Source organism: Callorhinchus milii, unplaced genomic scaffold (assembly GCF_018977255.1).
Source record: "Callorhinchus milii isolate IMCB2004 unplaced genomic scaffold, IMCB_Cmil_1.0 Scaffold1, whole genome shotgun sequence".
Taxonomy (NCBI): Eukaryota; Metazoa; Chordata; class Chondrichthyes; order Chimaeriformes; family Callorhinchidae; genus Callorhinchus; species Callorhinchus milii.
Window position 1 is genome coordinate 65,289,232 of NW_024704742.1, and position 20,816 is coordinate 65,310,047.

Consider the following 20,816-nt stretch of genomic DNA (forward strand, 5'->3'; position numbering starts at 1 on the left):
TCTCGCTCAACTTTGCATTGCCTCCCCAAGCCCCCAGAACAATTGCCTATTTATTCTTCAGTTATGTTATATTAAAATTTCAGGATTATTAACACTTTGCAATGAACATGAAGGGCACTATATAAATGTAAATTGTAGTGTATTATAAGGTGATGTAGACCCCTTCAATGATGTTGATAGTAAGTTAGGAATCTTAGGTACTTGGACAGGTAATATACGTCTGCCTTAAAACAGAAGTCATTGGGAACACTCAGCAGGTCAGGCAGCATCTATGGAGAAAGGAAAGTGAGTCAACGTTTCAGTTCCACGACCCTGCATCAGAACTGGATGCTGCCTGACCTGCTGAGTGTTCCCAGCGACTTCTGTTTTTTTTTCAGATTTCCAGCATCTGCAGTATTTTGTGTGTTATTTTCTGCCTTGCGTTCAGTTTGCTGTAAGAAATTAAGTTATAGGCTAGAGAACAACATCCTGCAATTTGTATCTGTTCTGAAGGGAGGGAGGAAGAAGAATTGATTGAAGAGAAATCTGAAAAAGTGAATGCAACTTCACTCGGAAGTGTAAAGTCATAGAGCATCATGCAAGTTAACAAAACTTTAGCTTCCAAGATGGACAGCTTCCTAACTATGTCATGAAATTGAGGGTAGAGTTTGCTGAAGGACAAGGGCACTTGTATGTTAATTTACAATTTGCTGACTGATTATAAGAAGATATTTTGAGACATCTTGATTGGTACAGATGAAAAAGTTCTGGTGTCATTGTTTAATTTGTAATGTGAATTACCTCCTTCTGTGTCCTCACTGTGGTAACTCAGGCTGATTTTATATAATGACAGTGGATTGACACTAATCGCAAATGCTGACACTTCAGTGCAGTCGCAGCTTTTCTATTTGAAACCCCATTTGAAACCTCTGTGTGTTTTATTCTGCCCATACGCAACATTTGATGTCATATACTGCACACATGCACGCATGCATCAAGGACCTCGGCGGTTTCTTTTTCCGATCAACCAATATGAAAAAATGATAGCAGAGGTTGGACAATGCCCCACATTACTTAGGTAGCAGCAAGGTGAAATATGGGAAGAAGCTGTATCAAAGACTGCATATGCAGTGTATGTGACATTGCACCATAAATGCAATGATGTGAGCAGAACATAAAACGTTGCTTTGCTCCAGAGGCAAGGGACATCTCTTTTATTCTTGCTATGCAGCAACTGGAGAGAATTCACTCTGAATAACTGAATAAGACAATTTAGCTTATCAAACCTGTTTAGTCGATAGTGGCAGATCTTTTAATCCAATCTTCCTACCTTTCTCAATACCCCCTGATAACTTTCCCAACCGCTTAATGAGTCACTCTCCTGTTTTTTTAATAGACTTTCGTGATTCCGCAAGTATTTTTATTATATGACCTACTGGGCTAGAGATCATGTAGAAGTATGTAATATATTTCCACATAGGATGGTTCTGAATTTTCAATTTAAGAGAAATGGGTCAACTTTGACATCCAAAATGTTTATTGTAAAATGAGAATTTTATATTTAATTCTACTGCACAGTAGAAAGCCTAATATCAAACCCTAATTAGGACTCCTACTCCATTAGATATTGGGTCATCCCACAGAATATAATACTAACCAGAAGGTGTATTCTCACAGCAGTAACAAATGGGTTCTCAAAAGGGTTCAGAATTGTTGGGTAAAATGGGGGTGCTGATTTGTGTTGGAGTGGGGGGACACCGAAAAAAAATCATAAGTCTTCCCCCCCCCCCCCATCCACCTGCGGTGAATTAAGAGGAATTTACCGACCTGTTTGATGGAAGCAGCAAGTCGTTTGTCTTCTCACTCACTCTCTCTCACACACACACACAGCGTAATTGCAACCAGCTCCACCATGGCTGCCGGTCACGTTGCCATCCTGTTTAGCTGTCTGACACTGCTGCGTTTTGAGGAGGTCAAGAATTTACGGGTTGCACAGGAACCATTTAGGGAGCACTCAGGGAATTTCCCGATTTATCTTAGACCCAGTCCAATCTGGTAGTACCACACTACTCATCTCTATGAGTGTAGGTTGCTTTACTTCCAAGATTTAGGTCCCAGTGTGATTTGGCATGAAGATGTGCAACGCTCTACTGCACAGAGAACGAGTATCCCCAACTGACTTTTGAAAAGGGTGCACTTAGCTCCTCGATAAGAACCTTTTTTAGTGTGGTCTGCTAAAAGGTTGTGCAGTTTTTTTTAAATGACAAGTTTTTGGTACAAATTATTTTACTGCTTGTCGGGGTATAAGTAATTATGCCATTAATGGAGTATGCTCCAGATAGATAATAGCAGTCTTTTTTCACTTCAGTACTCAGGCTATCTGTGTGAGGATGATTAATGTGACAGCTGTCTTCCAACAGCATGTGTTAGAGTTCAGCTTTGTGCAAGGAGATGATGGCTAAAGATTTTAGGTAGCAGAAGTTTTTCAGAAGTTTGTGCAGCAGTATGTCAAATTCATTTGGCACTTCCCATGTCACAGATGTCACTTTGTTACAGTGTTAACCATTCATTGCCTTGTATTTGGCCCAGGCGCCAACACGACCATTTCAGAAATCAACAAATGACCAGTTGGGCTGCCACACAACATCACTTCTGCCCACCACATTCAAAACTCTGAGCCTGGACTCACCATGACTATCCCACTCTCCTTTCCATGACCCACTCCAGTGGGCTAACCATGCTATGCTGATAAGGCGATATATATAAAACATATTTTATGTGGAAATTTCCCCTTTGTCTGGAATGGAGTGCTCACCCTGTCCCTGGAGGGATGCATCCTGCTTACCTAATCCCACAAAGTATAAGGTGCTGGTTAGCAAAAGACAGGGCATCTGTTCCCCAGAGTGTGCATTAGGCGTACTGTTGGAGTTTAAACTGCTAAAATTGCATTGGTGAAGTTGGAAGAATTCCTGCCCCAGTAACAAGTCTGCCTCTCCTAGTCCTAGTCGGCTGCCCCTCCTCGTCCTAGTCGGCTGCCCCTCCTAGTCCTGGTTGGCTGGTCTGTCAACTGTGCTTTGAATTACTTGGGACCTGCCTGAGATCACCACAGGATCGACTCAATTGTGATATTCCAGTGCGAGGCATGTCATCTGTCAGCCAGCTCAGTCCCAAGAGATCTTGTTTATCTTCTTCTCACCCACTCACCCTCCCAAAGAAGAAAAGGTGTAACTCAAAAATAACCCTGATATATTCAGTCATGAGCCACTTTATGCAAATTTCGGTCAATGCAAATTTTCCTCTTCAACTATCTTGTATGACGTTTGGTTTTCATACTGACACACTGTTAATTTGAAGTGATTGGTGTGCAATATTCAAACAATCTGGCAGCGCATACGTCATGTAGAAATCTGACCATTGAGGAAAATATATCATGTTAAATTCACCCTTCTAGTGCAAAAATTTAGATATCGTTAAACTTTTTTAAAAAGTTACTTGTATAAATAGACCTCAGAAGAATACTTGAATTTAAATTATTTGGTTTCAAATTCAGTGTATTAGAGCCACTGTCAAATGAAGAATCCTATTCACACTATATGAAATAATCCTTGCTTATAGAAAATAGTAGGGTCTGGCTTTCTTTTACATATTTTTTCTTTTAACCTAATACAGGTATTGGTATCTGGCTTCTGCTAGAAGAGCATATTAAAAATAATTTGAACCAAGGGAATTTTGAGGAAGCACCTATGATTTCAACATCTGAGAAATAGCTCTGTGTGCCTCAACAGAATGGGAATTGTAACCTTAATCTAGTTACCAAGAATGCTCCAGCTAACATAGTTACATTTGCAGAGCTAAAAGCTTTAAATAGAAAATGAAATGTTGAAAATCTTGTGCACGCTTTTGCCTTGTATGAAAAAAAGGTTGAATTTGTGAAATCTCGAAATATAGTCATTGAGGTCTGAAATGATGTCCCATTTAATTGTGACTAATTGTTAATTCTACTGCTGTGCAATACACAAGTGTAATAACTGTATAATAATTAAAATTCTGTTTAATTAAGTGGTAACCATATAAGTGGTAATATTTATCTGTAAAAAAAAATTGGAGAAAAGTAGGTCAGCACATTGTCCATTGTCATGGGTAAATCCTAGTATGGATTTCAGCGCCTTGGGACATCCTCCCGATGTGAAAGGCGCTATACAAATCTAATTATGTTGTTGTTGGATCCAGGGTCCAAAAGTAGCCTGGAGTATTAGGCTGAAGATCTCCTTTGTCTACTGGATACTAGGAGAAATTTCCTCAGTACAAGCTATTTATAAATTGGCAGTCTTGCTCAGAGACATATGAATTGAAACTTCTTACAAGTAAAAATGTTGCAGTTTATTTATTCATCTGATTGAATTTATGAAAGATGACTGACTAGTATGGATTCAGGTCATCTCTGTAAATACTTACCACATTCTCCTGTCGGTATATAACCAGTGATGGTGGGGAAAAAATCCATAAAGATATGACGTTACTTATAAGTGGGGTCTCTTTGGAGCTGATCTGGCTCCAAGGTGATATGCCTGGCAATGGACTGTCGGAATCGAGCCAGCTCTCTGTGGCGATCTTGGTAGTCTGGTTCCTGAGCCAGGCGGGTCCACAGAAGAGGCTCAGTGGAGTAATTTGCAGTTTCTACTTTCTAATATCGATTTGCTAGGAAAAATTCTAAGGTTTATAGTGGCAGGCTTCTTAGTTGAATTTTCCTCTATCTTTTTTCATTCCCCCCCCCGCCCGCCTACTGGAGCAAAAGTTGAATTATCCTGTTTCTACACACCTTTCAATTCCCTCCCCTATATAAAAGAAAACAGAGAAGTGTCAACTTTTCCCTATTAAAAGCTGTGTTTGGCAGGAGGGAAAGCTTTGATGGAGTTACACACGACCTGATTTTAAACTTTTTACAACTTTTATTAGCATTCAAATAATTTAATCAAACTTCCTGGCTCCTTGTTAATCACCTTTCTTGAGCTGACTAACCCAACTGTATCACAAATTTAGTGCAACTGGTTGCCGAGAGCAGAAATTCTTGTATGACTTACACTCTGGTAGCAATGGGTCTGTTGCCGGTTTCACAAAGCCTTACTCATGTTAACAGCAATTATGGCTCAACGGGTTACAGCATTCAGTCGAACCTGTCTGTACAAGTATTTATACTTCATGCAAGTCTCCACCCATAATCCTTCCCATACCTTTCCTATGAGGGAGAAGTGAATGTTAAATGCATCTGTGCTATCTGATTCAACAACTCCGGGCAGCAAATTCTACAATCTTGTTATCTTCTATATATAATTATAATCCTTCCATTTGATATAGCGCATTGTTGAGATGTCTCAAAACGCTTCACAGAATATACTGTAAAGTGTAGTGATTGTTTCGTGGGTGGAACACGGCAGTCAAATGCACACAGCAGTGTCCCACAAACAGTTGTGAATTGAGTGACCAAATTATTATTATTATTTTAAAGGGATTCTTACCCCCGGAAAGCGATCCGCCAATCAACTAACAAGCGGGTTCCTATTTACAGCTAGGTAAACCGAGGCATAAAAAATCTAGCTTCCTCTTAAATGCGTCTGTACAATCTGGTTCAACTACAACTTCGGACATCAAATTCTGAAATCCTGTTACCTTCCGTGTGAAGTAGTTGCTCCTAAATTGCCTTGCATCATTAGTTGAACAATGAAGCATTTCCCCTTGAAAATGTTCAACTGCACTTGCTGTAAAGAACAAAACACTGAAAATACACCCAAAGTGATATGCAATGCAAGATGTAACACAGTTTTCCTTTTTTGGTTAGCTGAACACTTATTGATTTGCCAGGCTTGCTGTTAGATTTGGCATTAAAAAGGAATTAAATGAACACATGAAGAGAGGGTATTTGGAGGGTTTCAGGAAAAAGGCAATTGGGATTCGTTAGGTGGCTGGTTTTCATCTTGAGGAATGCCTTACTGAATGCTTTCTGTACCCACTTTTAAGGGGAACTACAATTTCCAACTGTACCCAAGATGCAGCTTCTGCTGATTTTCTCACGGGTACAAACAAACGCGACACTGCCTGGATGAGACAGTAGAAAATCACAAATACAATGCTGCAGTTTCTTCATTGTGAGGTGGAACTAACTATCAATCGCTCAGGTGGTAATGCTTTCTAATTATACTAATTTAATAAACTATCTGAAATGCTGTACTCTGTCCAGCTCCTTGGGACGTCCTCCCAGCGTGAAAGGCGCTATACAAATAAAATCTTGTTGTTGTTGTATTAAAGATTGCTAAAGCATTTCTGAAGATTAAGTAAAAGAGAACCATGTACCATAGGCTTTCTCTTTCGTTTTTAATTTTGCTTGAATGTCTTTCATTCTCACAATTAATATAATCATAATAATAACTTGCATTTGATATAACACCTTATCTTGATATCTTGAAGACATCTTCACAGGATAAACTGAAAAGGGAGTTGACTGTATTCTGAGGATGAAATACAGCAGCTAATTGCAGACAGCAATGTCCCATAAACAGTGGAGTGAATGCTTCCCTTCTCTTTTTGAATAGTGCCATGGGATTTTTAACAACCACCCAAACAGGCAGCTGGGACCTCTGTTTAATGTCTTGTGTGAAGGATGACACCCCCGACAACGCAACCCCCCCCCCCAGTACTGCTTTGGAGGGTCAGCTTAGGCAATGTGATTCCAAGTCCCAACGTGGGACTTGAACCCACAACCTTCTGACTTGGAGGCGAGAGTGCTACCATTGCCCCAGGCTAACACACCCGCCTTAGATGGTATATTATTTTTGACCTGCTAGCCTTTGCACAAACAACCTATTAATAACCAAAACATTTACTCTGAAGCAGTGTTGATTGTAAACTAAACTAAGAGAGATCCTGTCAAAAACTAGCATATAATGGCAAATTGGTTGGAGCACTTGTCTCGCAAGCGAGAGGACCTGGGTTCAATTCTCGGACCAGGAAAAACCTTAGGCAAGTTTCCTTACTCCACACAGCTCAGTATATCTAGCAATAACTGGGAAGCCGGTTGCTAGTTGAATGGCAGATTGCTTTTCCAGTGGTAATAATCCCTTCAAAAATAAATAAATAATGATAATAATTTTGCACTCAATCCATTACTGTTTGTGGGACACTGTTGTCACAACAATCTATTCACTTTACAGTATATTTTGTGAATCACTTTGAAACATCTCGACATGTTAAGTCGCTGTATCAAATGCTAGTATTATTGGCAGTAGTATTGTGTAAACTTCAGTGGATAAAGAGGCTCCCCTTATCCTTGATTGACAGTGCAGGCCTGTCTGCCCTGAATTGTGAGATTTTGCTTGAGACTCAATATTGATTATTTATTGGGGGCTGAGGGAAGAATTGATGTGAAAACTTTGCACAACTCAAGTTACCCTTTCAGCACCTTCATTAATTTGCATTTTAAACTACAAAGCTCATACATGCACTAATGGTCCTCCAGCAATTTACTTCTTGACTTTCTGGGGTATCCATGACATTTCTTTGAAATTCAATTTTCACATTTTCCTTGTGTGTCCTCACCAGTCTTTATCCTCCTTCAATGAATGAGCATTTAAGCCATGAATGTTGAGCTCCGCTGACTCACATGCCTACAGCAAGAATGATTTGGTATTCAAATGAAACTGCAGTGGGGTTAGACAGTGATTTTTTTTATCACTGCTATAATTTACTGCTGCTCTAATGCCATTGGTTTCTATAATGCAGCTTTTTTATATCTTTGCTCACTTACCTAAGTCACCTCTTTAGATTGAGTTGTTTGAAGGTTATTCAATATTCAAAATTTACTTAAAATTTGAAGTTTGAATGTGATCAGCTATTTACAGAAATCAAATGTTGAATATTGTACATGAAATGTAACCAGCAAACTAAAATTTATATTAGAATTTTTCAATTAATATGAAAATCAGTTTTATTTTAATTGCTTCTGCAAGCTCTGTTGGCCTGCTTTGTATTCAGTAGAAATGGTACAGTATGTGTTGAGATCAAATACTTGGTATAGATAACTTGGTAACTTAGTTCATATGGTTGGTGTGAATCATAGTTACAGCATTGATACTGCAGAATTAAAGGATTAGTGAAGCAAATAGGAGAGTTGATATGTTTGGAATGCATTTTTCAAACCATTTAATTAAATTGTTCATGGGCACCCTCTCAATGTTCTCATTCTTGTTCTGTTTTTTCCCCTCCTCTCTCCTTTCTTTGCATTCCTGGTCTTCAAGCTACTATTGTACCTTCAACCTTTTAGCAAGTAAATGAGAGTTGAAATCACAACAACAACAAAATTACATTTGTATAGCACCTTTCAAGTCGGGAGGACTTCGCAAGTCGCTGAAACCCTAGTAGGAACAGGGAAAATGAGATGTCTAGAAGACGTGAAAAGCAATGCAACAGAAGATGTGAAATATCAAATGCAAGGATTATTATTATAAAGGAACAGTTGTTCTTATTGCAGCACACACACCCACATCATAGTCATGACTGGGAACCCACTTATACCTCTAACACTTTTCAGCATTTCTGCCTTCTGTGCTTGGTGTTCATTTTGGAGGTAGGGGTGGCAAAGGAGACATTGCAGCCAAAATCTTAACCAGTCTGTTTGTGTATGGTGAGGCCAGTTAGCAATTCTAATCCTGACCCATATGAAATCGTGAAACTCAAGAACTGACCATCCAAATGAAAATGAATGTTGCATTCTATTCTTTTTCTGGGTATTTTATTTTAATGCAGGTATTGATCATACTTTACTTTAAGTATGTAGCCCCAAATCTGGATTCTTTTAAAATTGAGTTTGTAATGTAGTTTGAAAAATTTAAATCCATGTTGGTTTCATAATATCTACAGAGGCCTTGGTCTGAAAGCTCATTATTTCTTGCTAAATATTTGCCAACCGTATCCAGATTCCCACATATAACCTGATTTTGTGTCAGAATTTTTTTGTTTATTCTTTTGAAAGCTAGGCTCATGAAGAATTACCTTAACAATTTATAGCAAAGGCCTAACCGTATTCCCTTTGCAGACCACTGAAGATGAAGGTTATATGGATTTTAAATGATTGTCTCACACAAGCTGTATTCATTTTTTGATTGATGCTTTGTGAATGGTGACTTTACTGTAGGTCACATCACCAGTTATAGCAACTGAACCTGGGCTGAAAATATCATGAAAAATGAATTTAATTTGCAAAAGCTTGCTGCACTTTGTAAAACTTAAACTCTGCAGATGCTCGTCAATTTAATAACTTGCTATATCCAAAAGTTAAATGCTGTTTCATTAAATGGATGTATATAACTACAGTTTGTTCAAGTTTGTTTTACAGTTGAGGGAAGATTGCTTATGCAAGAAAGTGCTAAATTACAGATTTACTCTTCCATTAAAAAATACCCTTTGGAGATAAAAGTCAGAAAAAAATCAAAAAGAAACTCAATGCCTTGCTACCAGCACAGTGATATATGAATGCAGCACTTCATTCTAACGTCAAAGATCCTGGCCTCATGTATTTTGTTGAGAAATAATTTATTTGAATCTAACTGCACAGGGCAGATTTTAGAGGGTTTAATAATTAAAAACAAACTTTACTGAAGTTCTAACATATAGCCTTTTTATTCACAGGAGATGAAAAGGTCATATTATAATATGGTATATTTATTTGGTCCATAAAATTAGATCCTGTGTTATAATTGATCTATGGAAAAAAATGGCAGGTATCCTGATTCCAGATCAGCAGATTGCTGCTGATGTTGCCTCCTGCACCTGAACTCTGTGACAGGAACCTGGTTGGTCATCTACAACCGCTCTTGCGATAATTTATGGTGATAGAAACGCTTGCAAGTCATTGTGACTGACCAACCGGCTTCCTTCGTGCAGTTTATCACATTTTGGTAACTATGGGTCCATACCCCATTCCCTTAATATTTTCCTATAATGCAGTATGGCTGTATCTGTAAGTTAGCATTTTGGAGCTCTATTCGTCTTTACACTTCACTGTTTTGCAGTCTGATATGAAATTACAGTTGAGGATGAACTCTGGTTTAGGCAGCCGGCCCTTGTAATGCAAATCTTGTGGTAACCCAACTGCCCTAAAGCAGTGATGTGGAAAATGTTCCAATGCAACATTCCTCAGGGCTCCCTCCTTGGTCTTTTTATTTTTAATATCTGCATGCTGATGCTCAGTGATGACATTCACAAACATAGACGGGGTTAACTTCCATTTCCATGTGGATTACATCCAACTATCTCTCGGCCTCCCCCTTGATTCCATGACCATTGCTCTTCTGTCAGGCATCAACTTTATCCAGTTGAATATTGACAAGATAGAGGCTTTCCTGCTTGGCTCTTGTCAGCGCCTTCTCACCTCAGACAATGACAGCATCAAAATCTCCATGGGTGTACACTCCACCTCACGGAGCCAAATGTGGAATCTCAGGGTCTTGTTTAACTCTCAACTGTCCTTTATACCCACATCTGTGCTCTGCCCCGTTGAGCTTTCTCTCACCTCTGCAACATTACCCGCCTCCACCGCTACCTCCCCCTTCGGGTCACTGAGACACTTATCCATGCTTTCATCATATCCAGGCTAGACTACGCAAATTTCTGCATGCTGGAATTCCCAACACTTCCTTCCACAAGCTGCAGACCATTCAGAATTCTGCAGCTCGTGTCCTCTCCCACATTGGGTTCCTTGAGGACCCCATCCTTGCCCGGCTTCACCCTCTCCCCATCCCCCACAGATCAAGTTCAAGATCTTTGCCCTAATCTTTAAAACCTTTCATGGTATTGCCCCACCTTACCTCTATGACCTTCTCAAACCACACAAACCTGGCCACTGCGTCTACTCAGCAGACACTGATCTGCTTCACGTGCCCCGCTCTATCCAAGACACCATCAGCAATCAGGTTTTCAGCCTATCTGTTCCCACTCTCTGGAACTGCTTCCTGGAGTCCCTACAACACGCCCTTTCCCTCACCTCCTTCAAGGTCCATCTCAAGACCTTCCTTTTTTTGTGCCTTCTATCATTTTTTGCGCCACCCAGTCAGCTCCGACCCCCCAGCTCAGATGGACTATCCATTCAATATTAAAGATACTATATTTACGTAATTTTGCTGTTATATAAATGTAAGTTTGTTATAATAAGCTCATTTTGATGTAAGTTGTTTCTTGTTCAATTCCTATAATGCACATTGGGATTGAAAGCCACTGACTCTTTATGCTCTTTTGGAGACTTGTAGTCACATTCATGGGCAATGCAGAAGTGGAGTTGAATGCTTTCCACATTGTACAGAAATATGATCTGGAAAGTAATGAGCCTGCAGATGTTGGCTCAGTTGTGCTGGGATTTTCACACTACCTTCAAGTTGATGTAATTGTAAATGGAGCATAAAAGTCCCATGTTATTGATTTCAGTATTTTATTTTTCTAAATGCGTTCCTTCCATCACAATCCATCCAAGGTTATATTGGAGTCATGTTACGCTTGTAATAATAGTTGGCACAATAAGAACATAGGAAATGCTAGACAAGAAAAGGTCCATCCAGTTTGTCTTCCACCATTCTGGCAATTGCATGCACTTGTCATGCATGTCCTGAATTACTTGTATACTGTACCCCAGCACTTTATTTCCCCCCAAAAGCTATCTAATTTGCATTTGAAATTCACTGCGTCAGTTTGTGAGGTGCATTAAATGAACTGTAAGGAAGTGAAAGAGATCACTGTTAGTTTTAACACAGCTATTGCACTGTGTACTGACATTGTGCGACCTGAAGGAAGATGGGCGAAGACCAGAGTTGTTACCAAGCAAGTGGATCGGCCTAGCCAATAGTTCCTCTTGTTCTTAATGTTGCAGATGAACAAAAAGTATGGGAGAGAACAAAAATCCAGTGAACCCCTGAGTTGATGGAAAAGAGAGGATAAATCACTAACCAGTCAAAGCGATTTAAGAGTTAAGCTATGTTCATAACTGATTAAGTCAATAAATTGGTAACTGCTTTAGAACTATCCCATACTAGACTCCAGTCAGAGTAAAGTTGTAGAGGTGCTTAATATAGGTAAGGAACTCACTAAATGGAGAGCTTATGTGGGAAGCATTTTTGCAGTGCTGGATAATTTGACTTGATGGGAGTTTTCATACCTTTAGAAAGTACAGATGGAAGGGAAATGGGGAGAGTCGTTGAAGTACGAGAGCATTTCCAGTTATTGTGTGAACCGCAGATGCTAAATACGTCATCTCGTCCGAGTGACTGAATTATGGGAAGGAACGAAAAATTGAAAACAGCAGAGAAAATCACTTACAAAGAAATTGAATAATTATAGTGCAAATCCTGACTGTCAACTTCAATTAAAATATCTTGGGGGGAAGGGCAGAGAAAAAGCTAAGTTTGCATTCAAAAAATAGGGTGTTAACTTTTAAAACCCTATATATGACTGGCTGTTTTTTTCTCTCTTGGGTTGCAGCAGCTGCTGTTTTGCTGTTTGATCCAGATAGTTTTTTAGATCTGATACAGAATGACCTTTGTAACCTTCAGGCCTTGGATAACTGAAATGACTTAATAAAACCTTTTAATGAGAGCTTTATTGATCTGTGTACTTTATGATGTCTATAATGGTCACCTTTGGGACTGAACTCATCAAAATACGCACCTAACCTTCAGAAGATGTTTGTACAGTGTTGTGGAATTCTGTTTGATCCTGCCGTAATTACACAACTGTCGGGCCTTTGCTTAGCCCTTGAGTTTCATAATTTTTGACGATTTTCTCTCAATCTCTTGTGAAGATGCTCACTGACCAACCCAAAACTAAATAAAATCTAATTGTTTCTTTTTTTAAAAAAAAAGCCCTGGCTTCCTCTGAACGAGCATATCCAATTCCTGAATATCAGGATTTTTTATTTCCCTTTTCAGGAAATTTGTCCACATAAAGTGCACAGTATTCCTCAACTGCAATTGGAAATGTCCAGGCCTAGTTTAATGATACCAGAATCGTTTTGAATTCTTCAGTACAAGTTGAGAGTTAAAGTGCTGCACCAACATAAACCATTTCTCCTCTCTCTTCTACCCCCACTCCCCAGACAGATGAAAACCAGAGATTGGCACAGGTGAATTAGTTTTATGCTATAGATTTTGGCCTCTGTAAACAGATTGATGAAACACAATTCCATTGGAAAAACCTCCTTTCGTATGGTGGAAAATTAAACTAATCAGAAAAAGGTGACTAACATCACTGAGACTACTTGCTTTTATGTTTTATGAGAATATTTTGGTAAGTTGTCCCTCATTTTCTTCACGATTCCTTTCTCTGGAGGCTTTTAGAGCTTGCTGTCAGGCTGCCACCCTGAAATCAAGTGTCAGAGACTACCCAGACACGAATTTCACTCTCTATTTCTCCCTTTCTGTTTTTCTCAAATCCGCCATCCGGCCTTCAGCGACCAAACATAAGTGGCTCAGCTGGTTGCATTCTCGCCTCTGGATCACAACTTTGTGGGCCAAAGATTCAACTGAGTCAATTAGCCACAGCAATGTTGCACAAACGGGCGTAAAATGAACCATTTTATCTGGAGGATTGTTGGCCAGGACCCGGAAAGAAACTCCTCTTTTCGAATAGTGCCATGGGATCTTTAAAGTCCACCTGAACAGGACCTCAGTTTAATGTCTCATCTGAAGAATGACACCTCCGACATTGCAACACCCCCCCCCCCCCCCCAGCACTGTATTGGAGTGTGAGCTTACACTATGTGAGTTCAACTTTCTGACTCAGAGGCTAGAGTGCTACAACTGAGCCAAGCTGACACTTCTGATAATAATAAATGGGCTGCCTCTTAACAGATTGAGCGTCAATTCTGTTGAAACATTCAATAAAATAAAGGCAGAATTCTGATTCTGTGTGGTGTGTGTGGGTTTAGCACCAAGACAAGCTGAATGAAACTAGTATGGAAAGTTTCTTTATCAAGATAGGAACAATGGACAAGTGAGGTGGGCTGAATAACCTTTGCTTTTGCTGAGCATTCATATAATTCTGAATTCAACCCTTCTGTGTGGTTTCATAAAATCCTTGAGATAAAATGTAAGAACCTGAAAAATTGTTGCTATTTATGTAATGCAAAAATGATAACATAATGAGATGGGGTGCTTTTAACGATATGTATTTAGGCCAATCGTGAAACCCATCTAACCCTAGTTACTTAATCGTTCCATAGAAACTTAAATTTGCATCTGATCACGAGATATGTGTCAGCCTGGCTCACTGCTCTTCAGTCAGAAGGTTGTGGATTCAAGTCCCTTGTTTGGACTCGTATAGTCTGAAATGACACTCCAGTGCTAGGTTGCATTAATAATAAAAATAATAATAATACTTGCATTTGATATAGCGCTTTTCACTTCTTCCTGACGTCCCAAAGCGCTTCACAGAATATACTGTAAAGTGAATTGACTGTATATTTGTGGGCGAACGCGGCAGCCAATTGCGCACAGCAATGTCCCACAAACAGTCGTGGATTGAAAATGACCAATTTATTATTGTCTTGTTTTTTTGGAGGGATTATTATTGGGTGTGTGGAGTAAGGAAACTTGCCCAAGGTTTCGCCCTGACCTGCCTGGAATTGAACTCGGGTCTCTCACTTGCAAAGCGAGTGCTCTAACCACTGAGCTACAGGACTCCTGAATTGTTGGAGGTGGCGTCCTTCAAATGAAACATTAGTTTGGAGAGTTTCTACCAGCCAACAATTCCCCAAATAAAAGTGGTCATTCACTTCAACAACAACGACTTGCACTTATATTCCGCCCCCTCCAGGCAGGGCAGCGTCTCAGCGCACTTAACAATGGCGGAGCTTGACTCCGAGCCGGGGGTGGGGGGTGACCGATGGCTTCCATCTTATCCATATTCAGCTGGCGGAAGTTTGCACTCATCCAGGCCCTGATGTCTGCCAGACAAGCTGATAGAACATCGGCGGACCTGGAGTTGGTATTGGAGGAGGCAAAGTAGATTTGTGTGTCATCTCAAACGTGTGGAAGTTTACCCCATGTCTGCGGATGACAACTTCATAGTTGTTTATGGGACATTGCTATGTGCAAATTGGCCGACAGGTTTGACAACAAAATACAGTCACTGCGCTTCGCAGTTTTCCTGTGAAGTATTTTGGGATATCCTCTGGATGTGAAAGATGCTATGCCAAATGTAAGGATTGTAGCTATTGTTAGATATGTTGCTACTGACAAAGTATTCAGTCAAAATCACTGAAATAAGGGAAAGAAACCATAGTACTTGGTGCCTATTGGGGTTCTAAATTTATCCCAGACATTCTAAAATTATGTTTAAGCAGTTTATTTAGATGAAAAATGAGTAGGTCATTATAGTCTTAAGAGTTCTTTTAGATGACAGCATTAATATTGTACTTGAGATAATTGTGGATTATTTTAATAATAATCTTTGCATTTGCATTTGATGTTTTATAGAGGTCAGACCCACAGCTTCTTGCCCAATTCTACTATGCAGATGAAGAATTAAATCTGGTTGCTGCTGAATTGGACAGTTTGGATGGACGGAAGGACCCACAGAGATGTACGCTGCTCGTCAACCAGTTCCGCTCCTGTCAGGTAATTGACTATCACATCTTGTTTTCCCTGAGGAATATCTTGTATCACGCGAACACCTTTAATTTTCATTCATACTGATTTGAAGACCTAACTTTCAACTAGGTTCTTGATCACTGTAGTATTTAAACTGCATTGTAGATGCAAAACTAATTCAGCTAGGGTTGATGTGTTTAGAACTCCTGTCTGGTTACCTGCAAATAATAATAACAATGTATTCTGTGAAATACAGAAACTAAACCTGGAATAATTGGTGGTGAATATTTATTTTTACACAAGGCACATAGGCTTCTGAAATAAGGTATCTTGACCTTGGGATTTTCACTTTTTGTAATTGTGGCGAAGCAGAGATGAGAGCCCCTGAGGCACTGTGAGGCTGTGTATGCTGCAGATAACTACCTTTGGAATGACTGCGATTCTATTCCATTCCTTTAGTACAAAAAGATTGTGCTATTTTAAGTAAATCCCATGCAAATCTTTCATGGATTTTTGGACTCTGGGCAAAGAAATGATTAAATGCAGCATGGTTTTGAAAACTCCACTAGTTCACCATCCATCGTAGCTTTGTGATTAATAAGGTCATGGTTTGGCTTTCAGCCAAGCTTCTGCAACACAGCGATTGAGCTGAGTGGTACGATCGTCAGTTGCCAATCATTGCATGAATTTGCTTTTGAAGTGATTGAATTTTTTTTCTTTATAGATTAAGTGCCAATGTGCCCAGTCCCAGATATGTGAAGTTGAAGTTTTGCAAATGTTAACATTGGTTTCAGACTGTGCTCTTCTGTTCTGACTACTGGCGATGAAATAGATTAAAACCTTGCAATTTTAGGTTTGCAAGTCTTTGCACGTTTGTCACTTGTTTATGCAAGTTATGCAGGAATTTTGTTTGGTTTCAAACCAAACAATTGACTAAATTGATTAAATTGCCTTTTTTTAAAAAAAGCTTAAAAATGTCAATACACAAGCTTAGATGATTTGGGCATTGTACAAATGAAAAGAAAACACTGGACATTTGAAATGACAACAAATGGTGGAAAATCATAAGAGGTCAATCTGAATCTTATAGAAAAATGAGTTCTCCTTTCCAGGGCAATTCTTCATCAGAATTGCCTAAAGAGCTGCTTTTTTTCTCATTGTAGTTATTTAAATTGTTTAAAATTTTCCACTAATAATAATAATAATCCTTGCATTTGATATAGCGCCTTATCATGTCTTCGAGACGACAACAAAAAATTGCATTTATATAGTGCTCTCCATGCCGGGTGGCATCCCAGAGCGCTTAACAATGGTGGAGCCTGATGCCGAGCCAGGGGGAGGGGAAGGTGACCATAGACACGGTTGAAGAGGAAGATCTTCAGACGCAACCTGAGGAAGGAGGAGGCGAGACAAAGGGGTTGAGGGAGGCAGTTCCATAGCTTCGGGGCGTAGTGGCTGAAGGCACAGCCGCCCGTGGTGTAGCGGAGCATTCGAGTCAGAAGGAGAAGGCCGGAGCCAGTAGTGGAGGCTGCAGGTACTGCTGTGGGGAGAGAGGAGTTTGGAGAGATAGGGGGCTGCCAAGGTGTGGAGGGATTGTCACCTCACTGGAACAGAAGGAAAGTCTGAATGCAAATCAAATGAGGCATGTACTCTTCCACCTCTTGTGATGGGCAAGAATCTTAAATTACAAGCCTAGAGACTTTGGTGGTTCACTCAGCATGTGTTTTTCAGTTACTGAGCTATGTAGGGCCCAGGTTCGATTTCTGCTTTGTGTTGAATACTCTGAATTTATTTGGGGCAGCTGTGGGGCCCTACAATTGTCCTCGTTCCCCCAGGTTAGGGAGGGGAAAATCAATGTGGATTGTTCTTTTTAACTTCATTCCTTATTATTCGTCGATCCTCCGTATATTCCAGTTACAATGAGCATTAAAGTTAAGAACAAACAAATGGTTTTAATTTTTTTTTGAAAAACTTGATGTTATTTTGACAAAATAATTTTGCTTGAAGTACATTGTTGAGGCAGATTTGTCTTCTTGCTGAAATGTCTTGAGGAACATCTGAAAACTATCCCATTGTTTTCTATGAATGCTGAATACTGTTTCATAGATAAATAGAACCATAGAAATCTGCAACATAGAAGGACATTCAGCCCATTATGTCTGTGCCCATTCTTTAAAGAACAATCCTTTCAGCCCCATTTGTTTTTTACCCATACCCCTGTACCCAAATGGATAAATTGGTTAGCTGGTTACTTTGGTCCAGCTGAACATCTTAATGATTAATGTCAAAAATACAATGAAGCACAGGGCTTCACAGAATGTACTGTAAAGCGAATTGACTACAATTTGTGGGCAAATTGCATTGTCTGTAAATGCAATGCTTTCATTCTCTCTGACTCTCTTCTGTGTCTTGGAGCTGGTGAAGTTTTGAGGGTTGATAAATGAACAATTGAAGTTAAAGACAAACCTGCTGGTAAGCTCCCCCTGCTAAGTGCCTGTTGATGTGTTGACATGAGCACCAGCAGAAAGTTCAATTTTTTATTCTAGGAAATGTTTACCGAGCAGTGAGTAGGAACCCAGTTGTTCATCAATTGGCAGATTACTTTTCCAGAGGTAATAATTCCTTCAACAAAAAAAATTGGTCACTTCAATCCATCACTGTTTGTGGGACACTGCTGTGCGCAATTGACTGTCATGTTTCGTCCACAAAATACAGTCAATTCACTTTACAGTATATTCTGTGAAGCGCTTTGAGACGTCTCGAAGATGTGATAAACTGCTATATCAAATGCAAGGATTATTATAAGTGGAGTTTCTAAGAATTCATTGATACCTGTAATTTTCAGTGCACATCAAACCGTGAATATTGCTGGAGAAAGGTAAATAAATAGCTTACTAAATTGCGCGCTCTGCTCAATGTTCTACGAATGTCACTTTGCAAAGGAACTAACATCAGTGGTGATCCGACAACTTGGAAGCAAGACCAGCAATCATTTTGTTTCGTGGACCTGCTATATCTTCTTGAAGCAAGACAGACACTAAATTATAATGGGATTGTTCTGCAGTTGGATATCTCAATTTAACACAGTAAAATTCCATGTTTGAGGTGGGGTCTTGAAATAGCAAAATTTCTGCCAAAAAAGAAAAATGGTATCTGCTCAATTAACTTAGATTATCTTTCTTTCCAATTAATGGGAATTTAAAAGGATATTCTGTTTTTAAAAAAGTGCTTTTTGAATACATACACTTTCACCTTTTCTTATCCATCTTCTCACTCCCATAAGAAAAGTTGCTAGTTTCTGTTCTACAGCTCTCTTCTTATCTCTCCCGCCCCCCAACCCCATCCCCCAAATACCATAGCTTAGAATATAGAGTAATTGTGGTTCTGCACCCACCAACTCATGCTTTGAACTGGGAGTATGTTTTGAACTTACCATATTTTTATAAAAAAAAGTAAAATATTTAATTAGAGGGAAATTCATTTTTTTAATGTTTTAAGGACCGGTGTACCTTTAATTCCTAGTTTGGTGGTTCCAGATGTAGGTAGGTGTCAGCCTGATTGGTTGGTAGACATCTCACCGTCGAGTCAGAAGGTTATGAGTTAAAGATCTACCTCAGGATTTTAACCCACAGTCGAGGCTGACAATCCAGTGCAGTGTCGGGGGAAGCACTGCATTGTCCAAGTTGTTGTCCTTTAGTGATGAACAGTCCTTTCAACTGGGCATTAGAGATCCCAGGACATAACAACAGGTCCTCCCGGTGTTCTGGTCAACAATTCAAATGGATACATTTGGGGACATTGATGATTTGCTTCATGGCTGTTTGAGAGACATTGTTGTGTGCAAATTGGCTGTCACGTTCACCTACAAGATCCTGTAAACACCGAGAGATGTTTCAATGACAAGGCTATATCAAATGCAAATAATTTTTTCATCTTCTGCCACCTCCATATGGTTTGGAGTGCACTGAAAGGAGTATGAGGGTAAGCTAGCTAGGAACATTAAGTCTGATTGTAAAAGTTTTTACAACTATATTAAGAGGAATAGGCTAGTGAGGGTAAATGTAGGTCCACTTCAGTCAGAAACGGGAGAAGTTGTAATGGGGGACAAGAACATGGCAGAGTCCCTAAATGGGTAGAGGTGAGGGAGCGGAGGTGGCTGGTGTGGCAGGGTGAGGCTCTTGAGTAGGAGGCGATTCGGGAGGTAAGGGGGGCAAGGGCATCAAGAGTGGTGGAGAGGGAGTTGTGGAGGAGCATTTCTCTCCTCCCACTCAGAACAGAGCCAGAGGGAAGCTAGGAGAGTGGAGGTCAGAGATGAAGGTGGGGGAGGTTTCGGGGGAAGATAAATGAGGAGAATTTTGAGGGAAAGATTGGAGGGATGGTAGAGTGTAATGTGCTCGAATGAGCCACGGCCATAAAGGGATAGAGCAAATGAGATCCTGGAGATGAGGGCCACACCACTACCACGGTGGTTGAGCTGTGGGGTATGGTAGGAGGTATAGCTGGTAGTGTGGCCTCAGTGAGGGGGAAGGTGTCACCTGGGGTGATCCAGGTTTCAGTGAAGGCCATGGTGTCGATATTTTCATCAGTGATGAGGCCATTGATGGTCAGAGCCTTGTTGCTGAGGGAGTGGATATTTTGAAGGTTGGTGTGGAGGGGACAGTTGCCAGGGGAATGTGTGAGACGGGAAGGGGTGATGGACTGATTGGCAGGAATGATGGGGATGAGGGAGGAGAGGTTGTCCCCCGGAGTCTGGGTTCGGGCCTTGTGGTGATAGTGGGAAATGGGGGAGTCAGTGTAGCTGCTGCTAGACGGCCAACAGCGAGTACCATGGTGAGCCCGGCGGAGCAGGCTGGAGCAGAAGGTGGCCTTGGGACGGTCAAGTGGGGATAAGAGGTGAGGAGTACCGAGAGAGGAGGACAGAGCGGGAGAGTTGCAGGAATGGGGGCATTTTGGGGGAAGGACAGCTCGGGTTGGGGGCGGCAGCCAAGATGCGCACACCAAGACTTGAGACAAGCGGTTAGTGGGGCATGGTTAGTCTGCAGACATGGAGACTGCGGGGGCTGAGGTGGTGGAGAGGGGGCAGAGCACTCATTGTGTTATCCAACAGGTTGCCCAACTTGGAAGATAACACCGAGCAGCCTGCAGGGAAAAGACAGAGGAGGGGAAGGAGATACCAATAAACTATACTATACCTGGTTCCGGGAATTCAAACCT

At 40.4% G+C, this 20,816-nt stretch overlaps 1 protein-coding gene across 5 annotated transcripts in view; it reads left to right on the top strand.

Moving 5' to 3' along the window:
• The window catches only part of zfyve28 (zinc finger, FYVE domain containing 28), a 92,243-nt gene that overhangs the window by 27,109 nt on the left and 44,318 nt on the right, over positions 1 to 20,816 (top strand). For all 5 annotated transcript variants that reach the window (XM_007905234.2, XM_007905235.2, XM_007905237.2 and 2 more), the window contains exon 2: positions 15,489 to 15,629. In XM_007905234.2, the coding sequence (XP_007903425.1) occupies positions 15,489 to 15,629 (141 nt within the window). The remainder of the gene's footprint in view (positions 1 to 15,488; positions 15,630 to 20,816) is intronic.